General features: G+C 54.6%; 1 protein-coding gene across 2 annotated transcripts in view; it reads right to left on the bottom strand.

Moving 5' to 3' along the window:
- Positions 1 to 29: 29 nt before the first annotated feature.
- PAPLN (papilin, proteoglycan like sulfated glycoprotein) overlaps positions 30 to 22,026 on the bottom strand; it is a 36,624-nt gene continuing 14,627 nt past the window's right edge. The window contains exons 11-27 of one of the 2 annotated variants that reach the window (XM_054449519.2): positions 21,788 to 21,914; positions 20,600 to 20,807; positions 19,862 to 20,044; positions 19,541 to 19,682; positions 15,489 to 15,569; positions 15,000 to 15,276; positions 13,722 to 13,842; positions 13,255 to 13,393; positions 11,717 to 12,194; positions 10,756 to 10,893; positions 10,240 to 10,364; positions 9,849 to 9,987; positions 9,068 to 9,205; positions 7,949 to 8,076; positions 7,746 to 7,854; positions 5,871 to 6,037; positions 30 to 2,092 (exon numbers count right to left, since the gene is read on the bottom strand). In XM_054449519.2, the coding sequence (XP_054305494.2) occupies positions 1,923 to 2,092; positions 5,871 to 6,037; positions 7,746 to 7,854; positions 7,949 to 8,076; positions 9,068 to 9,205; positions 9,849 to 9,987; positions 10,240 to 10,364; positions 10,756 to 10,893; positions 11,717 to 12,194; positions 13,255 to 13,393; positions 13,722 to 13,842; positions 15,000 to 15,276; positions 15,489 to 15,569; positions 19,541 to 19,682; positions 19,862 to 20,044; positions 20,600 to 20,807; positions 21,788 to 21,914 (2,870 nt within the window). In that variant the 3' untranslated portion in view covers positions 30 to 1,922. Of the gene's footprint in view, positions 2,093 to 5,870; positions 6,038 to 7,745; positions 7,855 to 7,948; positions 8,077 to 9,067; positions 9,206 to 9,848; positions 9,988 to 10,239; positions 10,365 to 10,755; positions 10,894 to 11,716; positions 12,198 to 13,254; positions 13,394 to 13,721; positions 13,843 to 14,999; positions 15,277 to 15,488; positions 15,570 to 19,540; positions 19,683 to 19,861; positions 20,045 to 20,599; positions 20,808 to 21,787; positions 21,915 to 22,026 lie in introns of both variants that reach the window. The other variant, XM_054449518.2, reaches the window with a different exon arrangement.

Genomic DNA, 22,026 nt, shown 5'->3' with positions numbered 1-22,026 from the left:
CCAATTTCTATAGCAAAACCAGCCATAAGTGAACATGGATGCTCTTCAGTATTTTTCCAGTATTAAATGAAAAAAGACCTCTGCCCCAGCCCACATTTCCTTTGTTGAATGAGTAGAGTAGACTGAGAAGTATCACTCACCCGTGATGTGGTTTGTCCCTTTTCCAGCCAGTGTGTTGGTAATAAAAGTCACCTTTCAGAGCTTTGGTCCCTGTAATGCCTGTTTGTCTTTCCTGTGTCCAGGAATAACCTTTGCTACTAGGCAGTCCTCTGGAAGATTTGTAGAAGGTTAAAGTGAAAAGGGACTTGGAAGCTCATAGAATCCATGCCTCTTCTTTTAGCATCAAGGAATTAGAAGTCCTGAGAGATGAAGAATGTTGTCTTCCAACTCAAACCATTTCTGAAGCCATTTCCCTGTTACTGCATTGCCCACAACCCTTCCCCATTGGTATCCGCATCCTGCTAATGCTGTTTTTAGTGACAGTCTGATTTTTCTCTGGCAGCAAACATTTTGCTCCACAGATTCTTAAGGAAGAGAGGGGCTCCTCATTGTCACTGTACAGAGCAGGCTGGTCAGCTTTACACAGGTGTCAGATGAACCTTCACAGCCAGATTTGCATGTTGGCCTCAGGAGGGCTTCAAGGTCCAACATCTCGATGATGTAAGGAGCTTTTCCAGTTCTTTCATGCTCAGATAACAGTGCTAACTGCAGCTGTTTCATCCCAAATCCCTATTTGAGGTCTTACATCTATTCCATTTTGCCAACAAGGGTTATGCTGTTAACCCTCTGCACCGGATTTAGAGCTGACTGAGGCACTGCCTAGAAAGGTGAGAGACTAGAGCAATGAACCATCGCTGATTCTAGCACAGAATACTTCCCTGATACAGCAGGACTTGGCATGCCCTTTAGAAAACAGGTGTTAACTTTGAAATCATTACACAATCTCCCTGCCCAGCTTTAAATTAAGTGGAGCCCTGACAGCTAGCTTTAAAACACATTGATGGGCCGGGCACAGTGGCTCACGCCTCTAATCCCAGCATTTTGGGAGGCCGAGGCGGGCGGATCACCTGAGGTCGGGAGTTCAAGACCAGTCTGACCAACATGGAGAAACCCCATCTCTACTAAAAATACAAAATTAGCTAGGCATGGTGGCACATGCCTGTAATCCCAGCTACTCAGGAGGCTGAGGCTGGAGAATCGCTTGAACCCGGGAGGCGGAGGTTGCAGTGAGCCAAGATCGCACCATTGTACTCCAGCCAGGGCAAGAAGAGCGAAACTCTGTCTCAAAAAAAAATTAAAAAATGCACTGATGGCTGGGCGTGGTGGCTCATGCCTGTAATCCCAGCACTTTGGGAGGCTGAGGCGGGCAGATCATCTGAGGTCAGAAGTTCGAGACCAGCCTAGCCAACGTGGTGAAACCTCCATCTCAACTAAAAATACAAAAATTACCCAGGCGTGGTGATAGGCATCTGTAATCCTAGCTACTCAGAAAGGCTGACACAGGAGAATCACGAACCCAGGAGGCGGAGGTTGCAGTGAGCTGAGATCACACCATTGCACACTCCAGCCTGGGCAACAAGAATAAAACTCCGTCTCAAAAAACAAACAAACAAATGCATTTAACTATTCCTGTGTAACAAATTATAAAGGGAAGCTGTAAAGTAAAGGTTATTCTTATCCAAACAGATTGCTGTTCTTGACAACAAGCAGCCTGTGGTTATGTCAGAGATGCAAATACTGCACAGAGGGAAGCTGGTACTGGCTGCCGTTGAGGCTAAACACTGGGTGGGTTTTTGAAAGAGCTAATGTATTCCAGAAGATAACTCCCTTTGCCAGCCACAGAGAGGAAGCCAAGAGTCCATCTTCTTTTCTCCCCAGCCCTATGAACTATTTTGGACTGGGGCTGGAACTAGCCTTCATCCCTACTGCCAGATGGGCTGAGCGTGAGGCTGGAAACGTGAACAGCTGGCACAGCAGAAGCTGGAGTAATACTCATTGCCACAAAGCTGGGCCTGCAGGATCAAATCACAGTTGGCCAGCTCTGGCTGGTCGACGCAGTCCCTGCCAGGGTCCCTGGGCTGGGCGGTGGGTGCTGCAGAACAACAGGGGAGAGAGAAGGTGGTGAGGAAGCTCTGTGTATGCTGAAAATTCTCACCTGCCATTTCATTTCCTTCAAAGGAACACAGCATTATAACCGCCAGATTGAAAACGAAGTACGCTTACCCTGTAACCTTTTAACCATATGTACAAACTCTATGAGGGATGATAATTTCTACCTGTTTCTTGGCCTCACTTCAACATGCAGTGGTCCTCCCATTATTATTTGTGGCCTCAGCCCAGTGAATAGCTTTTCCCAGACTCCCAAATATTTATTGACTGGATGATTAAACATCTCTTGAAGTTAACTCCTTATGTTTGAGACCTGAATTACTAAATGACAACTGCTCTTGCCTCTGGATTAGGAGAGCAGGTAGGATCAGCCCCAAGTAAAATTTTGAGTTAGCAAGAGCTCTGTTATCTTTTCCCTTTCTCTGCTGGGTTCCTCCAACCATCAAAGTTTTGTCCCTTCAATATCACCAGCTTATCTTAGTCACCTGGGTCCTCATCCTTCCAGTTTTTCACTTTCCCCAGAGGAAGCAATGCATATTAGACAAGGTAATAGGAAAACAGTCCTGTTAATGGTGGCTCTAATACTAACTATACTGAGAACAAAGCCCTTGTTTTCTCTCCCTCTGAATTTAGTAGGAATGTCTGTATCTCATAACTCCCTATTAAGAGTTTCATTCAGCGGGGTGTTGTGGCTCATGCCTGTAATCCCAACACTTTGGGAGGCCAAGGCGGGCGGATCACGAGGTCAGGAGTTTGAGACCAGCCTGGCCAATATGGAGAAACCCTGTCTCTACTAAAAATGCAAAAATTAGCCAGGCATGGGGGCGTGCCCCTGTAGTCCCAACTACTCGGGAGGCTGAGGCAGAAGAATCACTTGAACCCAGGAGGCAGAGGTTGCAGTGAGCTGCGACCGCACCACTGCACTCCAGCCTAGGTGACAGAGCAAGATTCTGTCTCCAAAAAAAAAAGTTTCATTCTACTGCTTCATCTCTCTTCTGGGAAGGGGTTCTTAAAACTCAGCTGACTTAGACCAGAGCGGTACCTTCCCTGAAGTCAGACCTCAGGCAGCCAGAGAAAGCTTATCTTTCTCCTCTCTCCCCTTGTTTACTCACAAAATACCACTAAACGACTATACCTAGCAGCAAACAACCTTACAAAGGTTTGGTATATTGGTATAACCAAACTATTACCTACCTAGATTTACATAGATAACAAAGCCATTAATGCATATTGTTTCTAAAAATCTGTAACTTTGATATCAACTCTGTCTGAGCTGGTACAGCCCAAGACCTACCACAGTGGGAACTCAGCATAGTGATTAAGCACACCAGCTCTGGACCCAGACTGCCCAGGCTCAATCCGGGCTCTGCCACTTGCCAGCTGGGTAACTCTGGGCAAGTTGCTTAAGCCCTTTATGCACATTTCTTCATCTGTGAAATGGGACTAATAACAGCAACCTACTTCACGGCGATGTTGAGAAGTCCCCCCAGTAGAGCTATGTCCCTTTTACCTCAGCCTGACTACCCCAAGGCCTCCTACCCTGGTGCTAACACTGAAATGCAATGTGCCACCCAACCATGAGTAGGGCAGGGTTAGGCAGCCTGACGCCGTGTGACCCAACAAAAAATGAACAGGTGAGAGCAGCCAGCAGAGGACTGGAGGAGAGTGGCCAGACTGAGGCTATGTCTGTCCCATCTGGGACACACATCTCAGGCCATCTCAGCGTGGTGACCAGGTATCAGGCAAGTTTCTCATTATAGTTTGGTTTTCCATATAATCCCATCTGGAGCTAATCGCAAGCATAATGTCTAGGTCCTCTTGATAGTTCTCTCATTGTGAATCTGCATTTTGCTTTGTCTCACAGCCTTGATTTGGTGATTATGTAGACAAGGTCAATTTTCTGGACATGATACAGGTGAAAAGTAGTCCCTGGAGTGTGGTGCTTTCGCCAATGTAACTCCATCATTGTGCGGGCAGACACTTAGTCACCAAGTATCTGAGTGTTGCGGCTTTTGTAGCTCGGTGAGCAGGAAGGAATGCAGGAAAGAACGAGCTTTAACGCTCCCGTTCACCGAGCTGCAAGCGGCGGGAACATTTGTCCCTGTAACACCCCCTTGGGGCTCCGCGGTTGCTGGCATCTCCGTTTTCGGGCGCCACCATGTTCCCCTTGTCTATACGTTAGCACCCAGCGCAGAAGCCGCCTGTGCCGTGCGCTGAGCATGGGGCCGCCACGGGTGCGGGATCCAGGTCAATCCCGCGCCGGTAGCGCCAGCGGAGCGCAGCCTGCCGGGCCGAGTGGGCAGAACGAGACGGTGGGCCGAGCGAGGCCCCGGACAGAGGTCAAGGCGGCGGGCTGGCAAAGCGGCAGGAAGGAACCCTGTAACCCTCCCTCCCGCTCGCCGAGCAACAGGTGAGAAAAAAGCCGCTGGGCACCATTTCCTGCCACAACATGAGCACCTAGTGATGCCAAACACTGAGCTGGGCCCTGGGGAGGCGATCTCTAAAGAGGTCATAGACAGGAAGCCGACAAGTGAGTCTCATTTCAGCTACAGACCTTCAACTTCTAGTACTGGCCAGTCTCCACCCTCAGCCTGGCAGCCAGGAGGCAGCCAGGCCTGCCCCTCTGAGTGTAACCGTGCTCCTGGCGTGGCACTGCAGCCCTGATTGTCAGGAATGCCCAGAAAACCAGGCAGGAAGGGCCCTGGCACCTCTGAGCCTGGCATACTCCCCCCAAGGTCTGTATCAGGCCTGTGAGAATTGGCAGCTTGGCTCCAGGTACCACTCTGTCTTCAGTCCCTCAGTGAACAAGAACCAAGGACACAAGGAAGCACAGGCTGGGGGGTGAGCAAAGCCCTTTCCCCCTTTCCCTCCTGCTTATTTGCACATATCTCTTGTAAGTGTGAACTCTGAACCACAATCTGTTTCATCAGTTCTGATATGCACTTATTTTCACATCTCTCAAGTTGGTCTGCATCCTAATTGATGGTATCAGAATTGTGTCAGTTTTATTGGCAGCATTTGTTTATTGGTACAAAAATAATGCATCTTACAATTTGGATTTGTTGAAGTATGATACAGTAGTAGCTAGAGGAGGTAAGGCTACAATATCAAATATCAAATGATGAAAGTAAGATTCCACTTAGGTACAAGTATAGTAATTTCATGGGGGTAAAAAAAACATAGGGAGTCAAAAGACATGGGCTCTAGTCCCAGGTAGGCCACATGTGCTGTGTGACCGGTGGAAACACCACTTATGCTCTCTGCATACCTGTCTCATTTGTAAAATGGTGATGATAATTCCTGCCCTTTCCTTTCTGGGTTATATGGTCAAATGGCCATAAAGGCACTTTTCAGTCACAGAACCACCTTTTTGCCACCCTGATTACAGTGGACAGATTTTAGTGGTCTACCTTAAGTTTTAAGTTTTATAATGAAATTCCAGTCAGTCACATGTCTCAAAATCGGTGAGTCTGAATGTCCTGCATACATTAATGTCTATTAAGCTATCTCCAGGGGCCCAGCAGAGGATCATTTCCTTCATCTCCACTACAGCCCTCTCAGGTGGTAGAATAGCCCCACTGTAGAGAGGAGGAAAATGAGGCTCAGGAAGGTAAGCCCCTTGCCCCAAGTCACACTACCAGCAACTGGCAGGGTGAGCCAGGATTCAAACCAGAGTCCCTCAGACTGCAGAGCCAGCCCTCGAGAACCAGTAAATATACTGGGGAATGCCCTTCCCATCCCCGGATATAGACCTTTCCTACCTGGTGAGACCACCTTCACCTCGGTGCTGCGGCTGACTGCCTGACTCCCCTGGTAGGCGCTGCATGTGTAGGAGCCCTCATCCCTGGCCCGCAAGTTGTAAATGAGCAGCGTGCCATCTGGGGACTGGTGGACATGGTGGCCATCAGCCTGCACAGGTAGCCCGTTCCTGGAGAAGAGAGGACACTGGGAGAGCCATCAAGGGCCTCTGGAGGCCTGGGAGACAGAGGGAAGAGGTAATCAAAGGCCATTCCAGAGCCAACCATTCCCACCCCTTGAGAGCAAACAGGTGGAGGACAGGGAGAAATCAAGAATGGCCAAGGTTTCTAGGCTGGGTTACTGGGTGATGGTGGTGCCCCTCCAACCTTGGGAGATCCAGGGCTGGGGTGAGTGGTGAGGTTATTTTCTGCTATTTCAAATTTGGGGTGCCTGTGAGATAGCAGGAGGCCTCAGATTTGAAGTCTGGAGCTCAGGAGTCCAGACCCAGATAGTGTGTCAGCATCGCACTGATGCAGCAAAGTGCATGTCTATGAGGTGATCCAGGTCACACGGGGAGAAACCAAGGACAGACCCTGAGGCACACCAGAAGACAGTGGTTCCTGGAGCCGAGGGAAGGGAGAATTTCAAGAAGGAGCATACGGCAAGCAGAACAACACTACAGGTCACGTAAAGACTGCAAGGTGTCCAGTGGGGTTAGGGAGAGAGGCAGTGACCTTGGCCAGGACAGTGTCCTGGAGCAGGGGTTGATGTGCGGCCCCACTGCAGGCCCTGAGAAGTGAGTAGGGAGATGAACAGGCAGAGGCAACCAACATGGACAGCTGTAAAGGGGCCACTATGTCAGCATAGGGTCTGCAGGGACATAGAGGCTCAATGGAAAGTGGTTGTGAAGAGGGGAGTTCTTTGCATGTTTGCTGCTGGAAAGATCCAGGAGAGGCCAACGTGGAGAAGCAGGCCTGACAGGCTGATCAGGGGATGGCTGGACTGAGCACACCAGTGGGGAAACCTCCAGCAGCTCCCACTGCCTTCCCTGGGCTCAAGGCCACACAAGACACACATGCCCTCCACAATCCCATCACCTCTCCCGGCCAGTGCACAGGCTGGTTCCCATCCTGGTGTCCTCTCTCAAATGCCCACCTTTGGCACTTGCTGCTTCCTTTACCAAGAACATCCTTTGCCATCCTTAGCTATTAAGGTGCAGCCAAAGTCATTTCCTGGCCCCCCCTTCCTTGACACTCCTCTGTGCACAGACAGTACTTGCAGCAAAAACACATCTGGAGCTCCCGGGACGCTTGGCCATCTGCCCGGGAGTACTCTGGGACTCAGGTGACCCCAGGATCCCCAGAACCTAGCCTAGTCCTGACATATTACAGCGAGGGAGGGGACAAAAAATGTCTACTAAATGAATGGACAAATATAAAACCAATTGATCTGGGGTAAAAGACCACCGAAGTCCCCAAAGCCAAGCGTAGTCCAATGGTTCACAGCCCCAGGAGAGATTTTGCCACCAGAGGACATTTGGCAGTGGGTCTGGAGACATTCTTAATTGTCATGACTTTGGGGAGGGTGCCCATGGCATCTAGTGGGTAGATGCCCTGGATGCTGCTAAACATCCTGCAAAGCACAGGACAGCCCTCAGCAACCAAAACTTACCAGCTCCAAACTGTCAGTGGTGCTGAGGTTAGGAAACCTTAGTGTAGCCCAACCAGCAGAGAGCCAGTGGCCCTACAGAGCGAGTGCTGCAGCCCTTTCCCCTGGCACCAGGCCTGGGAGCCAGAATGGAAGCAGTGGTGACAGTGACATCCCTGGCAGAAAGGTGGACACCCCACCTGAAGTTGTGAAAGTTTGGGGGCGGGGACAGCTTGGAATAGAGCCTTTACCTGGACCACCTGATGTTCACACTTTCTCCTGCTACCACACACGACAGCCTAGCGGTGTCACCTTCTGGCACTGTCACAGTAGGGGGCAGTCCTGAGATTGTCAGCTCCCCTGGGCACAAGAACAAGTCATTGTCAGCCACTATGAAGATCCTGCCCTACCCATGCCACCTGACCTCAAAGGCCACTCAGGACTGCCACTTTACCCAGAACTCTGAGCTGGACCCATCGCTGGTCTTGGTCCTGCCCGTTGAAAGCGACACAGGTGTAGAAGCCGCCATCTTCTACAGCCACTCGGCTAATGACCAGGGAGCCATCAGGCTGCAGCTGGTGTCTGGGGACCAAGCACAGCCAGTTGGCTCCAGCCCACGGAGTCTTCCCTCTCCTCCAGCTCCGTCCCTCGAGCATGGGGTCAGGAGGGGACACAAGATCTTTCAGGTCCCTGGTGAGAGGCTAAGCATCCCCTAGTGTTCGGTGGGGTCTGACGGAAGGACCATTTGGCCTCAGACTTCACACCTGCAGCTGCTGCCGCTTTCAGTGGTGCGATCTCAGCTCACTGCAACCTCTGCCACCTGGGTTCAAGCAATTCTCCCTCAGCCTCCCGAGTAGCTTGGGATTACAGGCATGTGCCACCACGCCTGGCTATTTTTGTATTTTTAGTAGAGATGGGGTTTCAGCATCTTGGCCAGGCTGGTCTTGAACTCTTGACCTCGTGATCCACCCGTCTCAGCCTCCCAAAGTGCTGGGATTACAGGCGTGAGCCACTGCACCTGGCCAAAAATGTCTGGCTTTTAAGCTTAACCATATAAACCATTTCAGGTTTTCTGATACAAAATTTCAGTTTGGGTTTCTAGTTTTTGCTATACTCATTTAGTGGGCTCAAATACTGGTTCTGCTGATTATAAGCTGTGTGATGCTAAGCTTCTGTGTGTAAAATGGGGGAAAAACAGCATCTGCTCAATATGGCTTTTTTGCAGGTTACGTGATAGAGAACAAGCCTCATACTCAGTGCCTGCTCAGTAAAGGGTAGCGATTATGATTATAGCTGGGAATGTGTTCTGACTCCATTTTCTCCTCCCGCCATCACCTCCGTTAGCTGGCCTTTTATTTCTGTCCACTAACCACATTCTGGAAAGGCCCAGAGACTCAAATATTAGCCAACCCAAGGAGCCCTTTGCCCAGCTGCTCCATCTCTCAAGAGGCCCTGGAGTCCGGCTCAGGACTGGCCATGACAGTGCCCTAGCAGCTCCCTTCCCCGGTGGCCTCCACAGGATAAGGTGGGGCTGGAGGCAGAATAGGAGGAAGGGGAGAGGAGTCAAATAAACCTGGGAGAAGACACAGGCTGCCCATCTCTCTGCCACTCGATGGCTGGGGGCGGGAAGCCTTCGGCACGGCAGGTCATCCGGATCTGCTGGCCTGGACTGGCGTCCACCACCCGGGGCTGGTTCTGGTCCAAATGCAGCCTGCCAAACAAACAGCCCACAGCATGAGGGGCCCTTGCCGCTGCCCCCGCCCACTCCCATGGGCACCTCTGCACAAGCCTGGTGGCCCCTTCTCCCTCTCCAGCCAGATTCAGCTTCCTAAAATCCCCTGCCTTGTTCTGGTTAGGAAACTGTCAATAACTACCTGGGGTGAAGTCTAAAGCTGCCTTCCCACCACCACCACTCCCTGCCCGTCCACCATAGCTGGCCAGACACACCCACCAGCCAGGATTGCCATCTGTCACCCCCCACCTTACACATTTGCCACTAGGTCTTTGAGTTGGGCACCCCCTCCGGTCCTCCACACCCCCTCTGTAAACTGAACCATTCCTCAAGGCCAGCTCAAGACGCTCCCCAAAGAAGCCGGCTCAGGCCCTCTAGCTCTGTGTGCCCTTCCCTTCCTCAGTTCCTGAGTCCTGAGCCTGTGGAACTGCACCGTTCCCAGAAGCTTCCTCCTCAAGAGGCTCAGCTCTGGGAGCCCTGTTTTTCTAGGCCTGGCCTCCCAGAGCCCTGAGCAGGGGCTGGCAAGGCCTGGTCACAGCAGACCTTCCCCTCCTTACCCACTGAGACTCCCAGCCCTGGCCCTGGCGTGGGGGAGGTCAAGATGGCATTGCTGAGTTCTTACCTGTTTGCAGGCTGTGGGTGTGAAGAGGGGATGGCCCCCAGGGGCCCAGCAGCCCCCGCTTGGCCAAAGTCCTGAGCTGGGTCCCTGGGCTGAGGGAAGCGGCTCAGCTCAGCCTGAGACAGCACGGCCACGTCACCCCCTGTCAGGAGGCCAAGAGAAACAAGGTATCAGCTGTGGGGAAAAGGGAGTGGAAGGAAGGGTGGGCCATGAGACCAGCAGGGACTTACGGAGAAATGAGGGCCACAGGGTGGTCCCTGCCAGCAGGAGGAATTGACTCAGAGAGACACCCTGGGCCCCTCTAGCGTGAGGCAGCCCTCGGTCAGGCTCCCCATCCTGGCCTTCCCACTTGGGCCCCTGAGAACACACTGGTGGATGGGGTGGGGACAGAGACCTATGATGCGAAGCTGGATCTTCTGGGAGTTGCGGCCTGGCCGGGTGCTGCCACAGCTGTAGGTGCCCACGTCCTCTGCCTGCAGCGGGTGGATGATCAGGGAGCCGTCAGACTGCAGCCTGTGCCTGAGTGGGGTGGTGTGGGGGGACATGAGCTCTGGGCTCCCAAGGGCAACAGTGAGTCTTCCCTCAGCCTCGGTGCTCGTGCCAGAGGGGACCAGAGTCCACAGAGCACCCTCCCACCCCAAGCGAGGCTGGGGGAATGCTTCAGGGGAGGCTGTAACACACACCTGTCAGAGAAGGTAGAGGGAGCTGTCACGTGAACCTGTCAGAGGAGGTTGGGGGGCTGTCACACACACCTGTCAGGGGATAGGGGGGCCGTCACACACACCTGTCGAGGAGGGGGGCTTGTCACACCTATCAGAGGAGGTGGGGGAGCTGTCACACACACCTGTCAGGGAAGGTGGGGGGGGGCTGTCACGCCTGTCAGAGGAGGTTGGGGGGGACTCTCACCCACCTGTCAGAGGAGATAGGCTGGCCATCTTTCTGCCAGGCAGCCTGGGATTCCGGGGCAGTGTCGTCCGAGCAGGAGAGCCGCACCGACTGCCCCAGGGCTGCCTGCACCAACGAGGGCTCCACACCTGCCAAGCTAATCCTGGAGAGGTGGGAAGTAAGATCTGCTGACTGGCACGAGCGCCAGGACCAGAACCACCCTAAGCAGTGTGTTCCATGACAGACAACTTGGGGCCCATCCTGTCACAGGCACTTTTGGGGTTAGAGGGTCCCTATGGGAGGCAGAGCCCCAGAAGCCCATGGATTCAGGAATCCACCCTCCCCAACCTGCCCCCCGCTCCCCCAGGCATCGCTGCCTCAACCTCTTCTTGTAGCAGCAACAAGGTAGGTGCAAAGCCCGGGGGGTGGGGAGAGGTCGGGAGGGATGGCACACACCAGGTTTATGTGGGGGCTAAACTACACCCTCAACCCATGTGGAACACAACGTTTTTAATTTTGTTTTTAACCTTCCCAAATCCCTCATTAATATGACCCAGTCCCAAGAATTATCTTGACCAGGACCCACACCTGTGAGGCATACAGGGCAGGAGGTAATGCCACCATTTTACAGGTCAAGAAACTGAGGCTTGGAGAAGCTGGGTGACTTGCCGAAGGTCATGAAGCCAATAAGCTTTTCCAGCCAGACAGGCCCCGGGGTATACTGGCGAGATCTGATGGAGAACCCCGGAGCCACCATCTGTACAGATGTCTATTAGACATCAGAGTAGCCTCAAGTCTCTGAAGCCCCAGCTTCTCCATCTGTAGAATGACGGCAACAAGGCCCACCAGGCAGGGCTCTCGGGAGAAACAGAAGTTAGGGGTGGGGAGGGAGGGCCGGCTGACTTCAGGGGTTTAGCTCCAACTGGTGTGCTCCTGGCCTGGGCGTCCTAACCCCCCCACCCCCACCTGGGGAAGGTGGGCCTCACCTGTAGGAGGAGCTGTGGAAGGGTGGCGCTAGTGATCCGGCATCTCTGCCCAGTCCAGGGGCCCTGGACCCAAGCTCCTGCCCCCATGGCCATTCTCCAAAGGCATGGGTGTGGGGGGCCTCCCCTAGCCCAGGCTGTTGGTCTTGCCGCCAGAGACCACCAGAAGGCCAGGGCTTTCTCTGCACCACGGCCCCTGTCCTGTGCTGGCTGGGTTCCTGCTCGCCTGCAGGACTGCTGCCGCCACCATCCGTGTGGGTGCTCCTTCCAGAAGCCCCAGGCTGGGGACGACGGGGCCCGTGGAGAGATTCCTGGCAGCTGCTCATGCACTCTTGCTCCGAGGCAAAGTTATTGGCATTGCCATGGCAGCCACCATACCAGAAGCGGTTACATTGGCCCACAGATGCAATGAAGTACCAGCGGGCGGCCCAGTCTGTGCAAGAGCCATGGGCACTGGGCAGCAGGCACCGCACGGGGTAGGCTGCTGGGCATGGGTGTGATATATGTCACCGAGGTGCCCAGTACTAAGGCTGCACCCTCCATCCTCTCAGCCTCCGACTCAGGAAGCAGGCCCTTCCCCATTTATAAAGCACGTCTACTCCCCTGTCTGGGGGCCTGACCTGGCCCTGGGATCCAGGACACTTCCACCAGAGTCTGTTCACTGTGAAGACCTGCCCCCGGCTGGTGCCACAGCAGCCTTCACCCACAGAGCTAGAGCCTCTGGGAGGTCAGGGCCAGGGCTCCCTGGGCCGGCTCCCTTGGACCTTTGGCCTTCCCTGCCACCAGACCACCTGGAGTCACATGCAAAGTGAGCCCAGAGGGTGACCCTGCCTGCTTAGCTTGTGATAGGGACACAGGCCTGAGCCACCCAGGGCATGTGAAGATGCCCAGCAAGGGCCTGCCCTTGTCCCCAGGATGCTGCACTGACTGGCCACTGAGCCCACCTCCAGCACCCAGCCTGCCATTTCAGCAGCCCTCGCCAGCATGGCCTGACCCATCTCTCCACATTTAGACAAGACCATGGGTGCCTCCTGCGAGCCCTGACCACAGCCCTAGCCAGGCTTTTGAGGTCCTCGTGATGGTTCCCAGCAGCTCTACTCATTCATCCAGGGCTGCAACCTCAAAGACCTCTCTGCCCCCTACCCTCCCTCCAGCACTCAGCTCCTGCTACTCCACCCACATTCCAGGCAGGGTCAGGGCACCCCTGCCCATCCTGGCACTAACTGCCCTGCACTGGCTCTGCCTCAGAAGGGGCTAACTCCCAAGCATGAGACTGGCCTCCCAGCCCCTTGGGATCCCCACCTCCCATCCTCTCCAGTTCCCAGAAGCAGCCAGAAGGCCGCAGGTTCAAACTGCTGGATGCGAGAACACTCTGGCACTGCTCTCTGGCCTGGCACCTAGCAGGCGCTCAATCAACATTTGTGGAAGGAATGAATGAATAACTGAGCTGGTAGGAAGGTCTTTGGTCCTGGGTGGGGGCTGGAGGCGTGGTGGGAGCAGAGTCTACCCATCGAGGAGGAGGAGAGGGGGTGTCCACTCACCATGGCTGGGCTGGCCCACACAGCCTTCCCCAAGAGGACCGGCTGCAGTGGCCATGTTGTCATAGCAACAGCCAAACTGGGAGCCCCGGCACTCACTGGACTCATTCTGCTGGGCCTGGGGCTGGTGGGTGTTGTGGACCTGGGGAGGAAACCCATGATTGGGAAATGGGCAGTGGATCTGGCCATTGTTGGGGACTCTGGGCTGCCACGGGGAGGATGGCAGGAAGGAGGGGCCAGAACCCCAGCCCAGGGGAGACCAGAGGCCAGGAGAATGTTGGATGAAACCCCTGATCCACCCTAGGCCCATCTTTGAAGCCCGGTGCCCTCCAGAGGATGACCCAGGCCAGCAGGTTTGCAAGGACCTCCTTTCTCCGAGGCCAAAGCAGCAAAGTTCCTGGGTCACAGTGACACTGAGCAGGCTCACGGGCTGGCCTCTTGCTCCCCCCTCCCACAGGCCAGACACTTACTGTAGAAGCCACTGCCCTTGACCTGGGCCTGCCCCCGGTGCTGTCACCGCCATACGACTTTGTGCAGCCAGCGTGATGGGGTCCCTCAGCGACAGACACCCTGTCAGGGCAGCACCCGTACCTAGGCAGACATCACACAGCCCCTCACTGCCCAGTCTGCCCCCACGCTCCCTGCATCCCAGGACCCAGGCTCTGAGGCTCCCCATGGTGGGGGTTGACAGGGTGGGGACCCAGGTGGGAGAGGACGTGTCCCCGTGTGCAGGGCAGGACATTTTGTGTGCTGCAATCTCTGCCTACATCCACCGACTCTTAGCAGCTACCAGGGAGGGCAGCCGTAACACAATAAGCAGTGGCTGTGCCCCTCATAACTGGCAGAGCCTCAATTGCACAGCCCACAAAACCAAGACGGGGGACGTTCATCCGAGCCCGACCAAATGTCAGTTCACAGCGGGGGTTACAAAACAGAAGCAGACAGGAGACGGGGCAGAAGAGGAGGTTCAAAGGAACCCACCATTTACTCCACGCCCACCCACATCACCGAGGCAAGATGAAAGGAGGGAGGGTGCCCGGCGCCCTGTCTGTGCCAGGCACGCTGTGATGCACTTTACCCTCGCAGGAGCCCCATCATGATTGTCATCATTCCCAGTTCTCAGAAGAGGAACCCAACATCAGAGAGGTTAAGTCACATGGCCCAAGTCACCCAGCACATAGCCGTTGAGTGTCTGAGCTGGGAACTGCCCCCAGGCTACTGGCCACAGTCTGGGCCCAGAAGCAGCTGGTCTCTGAGACAGCACATTGGGGACGCGTTCAGGGCAGGCCACGGAAGGAGGAGGGGTAAAGGGAGGGCACCTGGCAGGAGTGGGATGACTCGGACCCAATCCCTAAGGCGGGAGTGGCCGGGGCTGTTAGGAAGATTGTGAAGAGTTGGTTGGCCCTCGTCCAGCCTTTACCATGGGTTCCCTGAGCCTGGTTAGATCTGAGAGGTAGAATCGCACCCAGAGCCTTCTCGGAGTCTCAGGCTGTGTTTCCACAGGCTGACACTCTGCAGCAAGGTGAGGGTTTGTGTCCCCACTTGGCACATCAAGAAGCTCAGCCACAGGAAGCCAAGTCCCCAAGATCTCATGCTCAGGGCAGCCCAGGGAGGAAAGCTTGGGTGTCCTATTCCTGAGCTCTGCACACCCACCCCAGCCCTCTTCTGATCAGAGATGTTGGCCCACCCACGGGGCCCCACCTTCCCTCTTTGACGGGGGAGGAGGAAGACCTGTCTCCAGCACCCACCTGCTCTGCTGACAGGGGGCCCCAGGGCAGCCTTGCCACTGAGGCCCGAGAGATGCCGTGTGGCCATCGGGGCAGCACCCGTGAGGACTGTGTCTGCAGTCATGGGGCCCTGAGCCTGACCGCAGGGGTTGCTGGTATGGGGGCTGCTGCAGAGAGGGAGCGGTGCCCAGGGCTGACAGGCGGGTGCCTTCGTCGCCCCTGGGGTCACCTTGTTCTCCCCTGTGGTCACCCCTGGCTGAGGGGTCTTCCTGGGCTGCCCACCACTGGCCTCTGGAGTCTAGAAAGAAGAGGAAGCAAAAGACGCACAGTGCGTCCACCTGGCTCCTCCCCTCCACCCCTGTCCACGTCGGACCCACCTTCCTCCGTCCCCCGGACCATTCTCCCCTCTGCCATGGCTGCACCCAACTGTGACCTCCACACCCCCATGTACCATCCACTTAGACACAAAGACTACAGGGCTCTGAGTGGGGGATGGGACCAAGATCTCACCTGAGGCAGGGGACTCCTGAGGGCCCAACGGCATCCAGGGGTTGCTGGCGGGGGTGTGCACATCTTGCATGCTGGGGACCTCTGCAGGGAGCCGGGAGGTCCATGTGGGATGGAGAGGGAGGAAGAGAGGATGGGCCTGAGCTGTGGCCAGCCCTGCCCAGCACTGGCTTCTACCCCACCGCCCAGGAAGGGCCTGGGAACCTGAGACAGCCCAAGGGAAAAGGAGCACGACCCGGGATTTCAAAAAATGCCCAGCCACTCTTCAAAAGTCTCCAGTGACACAGAAAATGCTCATCTTTTTTGAGACAGGGTCTCTGTCGCCCAGGCTGAGATGCAGTAGAGTGATCATGGCTCACTCTCACTAAAGCCTCAACTTCCTGGGTTCAAGTGATCCTCCCACTTCAGCCCCCTGAGTAGCTGGGACTACTTTTTTTTTTTTTTTTTTTAAGAGATAGGGTCTGTCTATATTGGCCAGGCTTGTCTCAAACTCCTGGGCTCAAGTGATCCTCCTGACTCAGCCTCCCAAAATGCTGGGATTATAGGTGTGAGCCACTGCACCTAGCATGAAAAATGCTAATCTTACATGTTCAGCAAAAAGTACCAGATATAAAACGTGCATGGGTTATGATCCCAGCCACATAAAACAAAAAACGGAACATACTTTTTTAAAAAATTGGATTGATGAAAGGCAAACAATCCAATTAAAAAGTGGGTAAAGAACTTATGCATTTCTCCAAAGATGATATGCAAATGGCCAACAAACACGTAAAAAGATACTCAACATCATTAGTCAGCAGGGAAATGCAAATCAAAACCACAATGAGGTCCTGCTTCCCACCCACTAGGATGTCTATAATCAAAGAGATTGAAATAATGCACTAAATACCACCAACCCGTACACTTTAAAAGGGTTAACTGAATGTTATGTAAATTTCACCTCCATAAAAAAATTCCATATTTTAAAAAATTGGATGAATAGACAAAGGGATAGAAAGAGACTAGATAATGAGCCAAGCATGGGCTCCCCGCCACAATCCCAGCAATATGGGAGGCCGAGGCGGGCGGATCACTTGAGTTCAGGAGTTCGAGACCAGCCTGGCCAACATGGTGAAACCCCATCTCTACTGAAAATACAAAAATTAGCTGGGCGCAGTAGCACGCACCTATAATCCCAGCTACTCAGGAGGCCGAGGCAGGAGAATCGCTTGAGCCTGGGAGGCAGAGGTTGCAGTGAGCCGAGATCGTGCCACTGCACTCCAACCTGGGCGACAGAGCGAGACTAGGTCTCAAAAAGAAGAAGAGGAAAAAAGAGACTAGATAATGAAAACACAAATATAGCCAAATACTAGTTGTGGGATTGAGATAGTGTGTATGTGGCTACTCACTATGCATTTCTTTCAACTTTTTGGCATGTTTAAAGTTTTTATCACATTGTTCAACTTGTAAATTTACAAAAAATCATTGTGCCATTAGAATGAGTGGTTTTTATGGTATATGGATTTATTTAAACAACATCCCTAAAATTTTCAAAAAGATTTTTCATCACAAAATATTGTTGGAAAATGCAAACGGATAAGTAGATAAAATTAGGACAATAAGAATTTTTTTTTTTAATGCTACATAAGAGAAAATCTGTAGGACCTCCCCTGAAATCATGCCCATAGTGAAAGCTGCTCTGAGTGCTTGGGAGGCAGGATGCCCTTCCCTTCTATTTGCGTGTTTAAATTTTCCAAAATAAGCATATTACTATATAATGGAAGAAAGTTATAAAGAATAAAATAAGTGGGCCAGGCACAGTGGTTCACACCTGTAATCCCAGCACTTTGAGAGGCTAAGGCAAGAGGATTGCCTGAGCCCAGGAGATCAAGACCGGCCTGGACAACATAACAAGAGCCCATCTCAACAAAAAATCAAAAAATTAGCTGGGCATGGTGGCCTGCACCTGTGGTCTCAGCTACACAGGAGGCTGATGTGGGAGGAGCCCTTGAGCCCAGAAGGTAGAGGCTGCAGTGAGCTATAATTGTACCATTGCACTGCAGCCTAGACAACAGAGACCCTATCTCAAAATAGTAATAAAGTAAATTAATATTCCATTCCCACATGGACTACATCTTGCCAATCCCTAGAAATATTTATTATTTATTTTTTAGTCTTTTTATTTTTGAGATAGAATCTTGCTCTGTCACCCAGGCTGGAGTACAGGGGTGCGATCTCAGCTCATTGCAACCTCCACCTCCCAGGTTCAAGTGATTCTTGAGCCTCAGCCTCCTGAGTAGCTGGGATTACAGGCACACGCCACCACACCCAGCTAATTTTTGTATTTTTAGTAGAGAAGGGGTTTTGCCATGTTGGTCCTGAACTCCTGAGCTCAAGTGATCTGCCTGCCTCAGCCTCCCAAAGTGCTGGGATTACAGGCGTGAGCAGTTGCATCCAGCCCCCAGGAATATTTAAAACAATAATTTGGGGTTGGAAGACTCCAACAGATATGTGGTAAAATCTATTTCTTTTTTTTTTTTTTTTTTTTTTTTGAGATGGAGTCTCACTCTTGTTGCTCAGGCTGGAGTTCAATGGCATGATCTCAGCTCACTGCAACCTTGGCCTCCCAAGTTCAAGCAATTCTTCTGCCTCAGCCTCCCGAGTAGCTGGGATTACAGGCACCTGCCACAATGCCCAGCTAATTTTTTGTATTTTTAGTGGAGACGGGATTTCACAATGTTGGCCAGGCGGGTCTCGAACTCCTGGTTTCAAGCGATCCTCCCACCTCAGCCTCCCAAATTGCTGGGATTACAGACTGGGATTAATCCTCCCCTAGCCCTTTTCTTCCTTTCTATGTGAGTCCTGCTAGCCCCGGGACAGGCTTAAAATCACCTCTTTTAGAAGCCACCAAGGCCCTGGGGAACAGACTGGTCCATGGAGAGCTGGACCCCGGGAGTCCAAGGCTCTCCTGCTGGTGAGCCCCAAGGACCAGGCCCCGGCTGAAGCACCAGGGGCCCTCCGGATGGTCAGTGTGGCCGAGCTCCTCCACAAGGCCTCACCACCACCCCTTCCACCCTCTGCTTAGCTAGCAACCACCCCATGCGGTCAGGCATTGTGCCGCATGACCACCACGGTCTGGAAACTCACTCTTTTTAACCCCACTGTACAGATGGGCAAACTGAGAATCAGAGAGGTGGGGTACTTGCCCAAGGCCACACAACCGGTCAGCAACGGAGTGGATCGGAACCCAAGCCTGCTGTTGACTCTGAGGCCACTAGTTCTTAGCCACATCTGTCCACCTGTCACATGTCTCATAGAAATTCTGCCCTCCTTCATATCAAGGTCCCTACAGCTCACAGAGTCCCCTTCACGAGTGAGTCAAGGCCAAACATGCCTCCCTGCGGTAGCGGGAGGCCACCCCTCCACCCCCATCCCCAGCTCAGCCACAACCCACACCCTTCCTCAATGTAGCACCCTCACACCACACAAATGCTGGCCTCAGTGCCCTTTCTCCAGCAGGCCCTCATGCCTGTGAGGCTCCTTTCACAGGGGGATGGGGATGAAGGGAAGAAGACAGAGGCAGAAGGGGCATGTGGAGACACTCCTTCCTGGACTGCCTCCCTCCCTCAGCACACAGTCAGTCACTCAGTCATTCAACAAACATACACTGAGTACCTAACTGTGTCAGGTAAGTTCTATGGGGGTATAAAGAGGAATATGGAAGTTGGGGACCCGGTCCTCAAGAAGCTTATAGTGGGTAGGTCTAACAAGCCGTATACAGCCACAGCAGCACAAGGAAACGAATCTAAGGGTCCCACAGAAATGACAGCGCGCTATGGGGGCCGGAGGGGCGGGGGCATGCTACTGCTGAGTGGAGGAAAGCAGGGCTGCCTGGTGGGCTGCACACCAGGTGGGCCTTAGAGATGGCAAAGGGTTCAGCAGGGGGAGATGTGGCAGAAGTGGGGTCCAGAGGAATGACACAGTGCAGACAGAGGCCCCGAGGCAGGACATGCTTGCTGGGTTTGTAGTGAGTGGGAGAGGTCGAGCCAGGCTCCTCTCTGCCCTCCTGTCCTTACCCTGGGGGAGATGACAGGGCTGCGTGTTACAAGGCTCCACATCTACAGGCTTGGAGTGCTGCAGGCTCCCGCAATGGCTGGGCGGCCCAATGGCACAGACGACCTGTCGCCTCCGAGTGCCCGAGCTGCAGCTCTTGGAGCACTGAGGCCCACGGGTGGGAGAGAGAGACCCTGAGGGTGAGGCTGGGGGTGGGAACCCACATGGAGAGAGGCAGGGGAAGGTGCCCAGTGGCGTGTGTCAGGTCCAAGGACGGCGCTCGTGTGCAGCCACCTGCCAGAGACCAGGGTCAGACAGCAGGTGTGGGGGTGGAGAGCACTCACTAGACCCCAGGTGCCGACATGCCAGGCCTGGTCACTGAGGAGGGGGCAGTCCTCATGCACACAGGGCTCAGTCAGAGGTGGCCGGTCTTCCAAGGAGCACGCTGCAGTATGGAGCAAAGAACCCCTATCACCCCGGCAAGTAACGCTCCGCTTCCGGACGCCAACGCCGCAGGTGACAGAACACTGCAAGGACAAGGCTGTCAGCAGAAGCTCGGCCTTGCCCCGAGGAGCCACGCCAGTTCGGACAGCCAGCGGCCCACCAGCCTGGCGTGGAGGCAGATGGTACCCAACTGCCCATGTCCTTCCCAGGCCTAGATGAGGCTGAGTCACTCCCCTGAGGTCACACAGCCTGAACCATGGCTACTGACAACAAACTGAGGTTGTCACCCATTTGTATTTTCCACCCATTTGCAGCTTGAATATACGTAGGTGCTAGAAGCAATGACTGGCAGCCTAGACACTGCCAGCCCCTCCCTTGCCCCCAAACAACACACCCACAGCTTCTTCCTGCCCAGGCCTTTCCCGCCCTGCCCTGGGATCCTGGAGAAAAAGGAAGAGCCCTGGACCAGTCATCCAGATACTTGCTTCTGGTCCCAGCCTTGGCCACAGCTTCCAAGATGACCTGACCGGTTACTTTACCTCCCAGGACCTCAGTTTCCACAGCAGAGGACAAGACCCCAGCCCTTCCCTGCTGCTGCCCAGGTCCAGCACCAGCCCCATCCGGGCCAGGGGCCTGACCTTTCCCCAGGGCTCCAGGCTCCAGGCTGCACAGCGCTGCAGGTTACAGGCCTGAATGGCAGGGGGCTTCCCAGGCAGCCCGGCACACTCAGCCTCCTCCACAGCCTCCTGGACGCCGGCCCCGTCAGACGAGATGCAGTACACGGAGCGGGACTGGGAGCCTCCTCCGCAGGAGGCTGAGCAGGGTGCCCATGGCCCTGCCTTCCAGCTGGCAGGAGGGGGAATCAGGTAAGGCTGGCCCAGGAGCATGGGCGGAAACCCAGCCCTGAGGGGCACAAGCCCTCACTCACATAGGTGGTCTGAGGACCCCCACCCCAGCCCATCCTCTGAACCTCCAGCCTGAACAAAGCCTACAACCCAGGTGCTCCTTAGCATCCCCACCACTGGGCCTGGCTCTCTGAGCGCTCCCCACAACTCGGGGCCCTGCGCCTCCCCCTTGGCTTTCCTGTCCTCAACCCTATCCCCCCCTTTCTCCTTCCCACCAGGTCCCTGTCTCCCAGTCAGACTCCATTCCTCTCGGTCTGACCTTAGTCAGGGGCAGCTCCTGGAAAGGCTGTGCTCACCCATGTGTGGAGTGGCTCTGCCAGGCCCCGGGTGCAATGACCCGGAGGAAAGAGCAGCCCTGTGGCCCCATTCAAAGCCAAGCCCGCCACCATCCCAGGAGGCCCGCTGCCACCAAGGCCAAGTGGTGACGGGGTGGCACCAGCCCTGCGGGGAGCCTGTGACCTGCAGGTTACCTGTTCCCACACATTCGCTGGGCCCCAGCAAGGCGCCACGCTCCAGGCCGGTGCAGGTAAGAGGTCCTTTGTGCACGAACAAAGGCATGGCCGATGCCAACAGGCCCTTTGGCCTGACCCTTGGCCCACCCCTCGGCATCTGCCAAGCCAAACCCTCTGCTGGCTCAGACAGACAGGGACCTCTGGAACCTTCTCCAACCCTCCTGCCACCAAGCCTGGGTGTTCTGAGTACTTCGTGGTCACAGGAGAGCAGAGAGACCAGCCCCGGACTCAGGCCTATTCTCTGCCTCCCCCATGGATAGCTGCCACCTCTCCCACACCCCAGCCACAGCCTGGGGGGCCCTGGACCCCCACCTCTTTGTTCTACACCTAAAGCAGCTTGGAGGCCCTGTCCCCTACCCACCCAAGTTCTTGGGCCTCATCATGGGCAGAGGGGCTGGCAAGGTCTCACCGCTTGGTCTCTGGGCAAGGGTGAAGGTTGCAGGAGCGCCGGTCAGCTGGCCGTGGCTGGTGCTGGCACATGTAGTCCGGGTAGGCTTCGTGGTCGATGGTGCAGAACACCAGGCGGGACTGGTGACCTGCGCAGAGGCCCAGCCACGGCGGGCAGACGCCAGTCAACATTCACCAATCGCGTTCCCTGGGCCAGGCGCCATCCTGCACTCACCCCGCAGGTCATCCCCATTCAGTCTT

This window comes from Pongo pygmaeus, chromosome 15 (assembly GCF_028885625.2).
Source record: "Pongo pygmaeus isolate AG05252 chromosome 15, NHGRI_mPonPyg2-v2.0_pri, whole genome shotgun sequence".
Classification (NCBI taxonomy): domain Eukaryota; kingdom Metazoa; phylum Chordata; class Mammalia; order Primates; family Hominidae; genus Pongo; species Pongo pygmaeus.
Note: the sequence above shows the minus strand (reverse complement) of the source record. Positions and strands in the feature narration are given on the sequence as shown.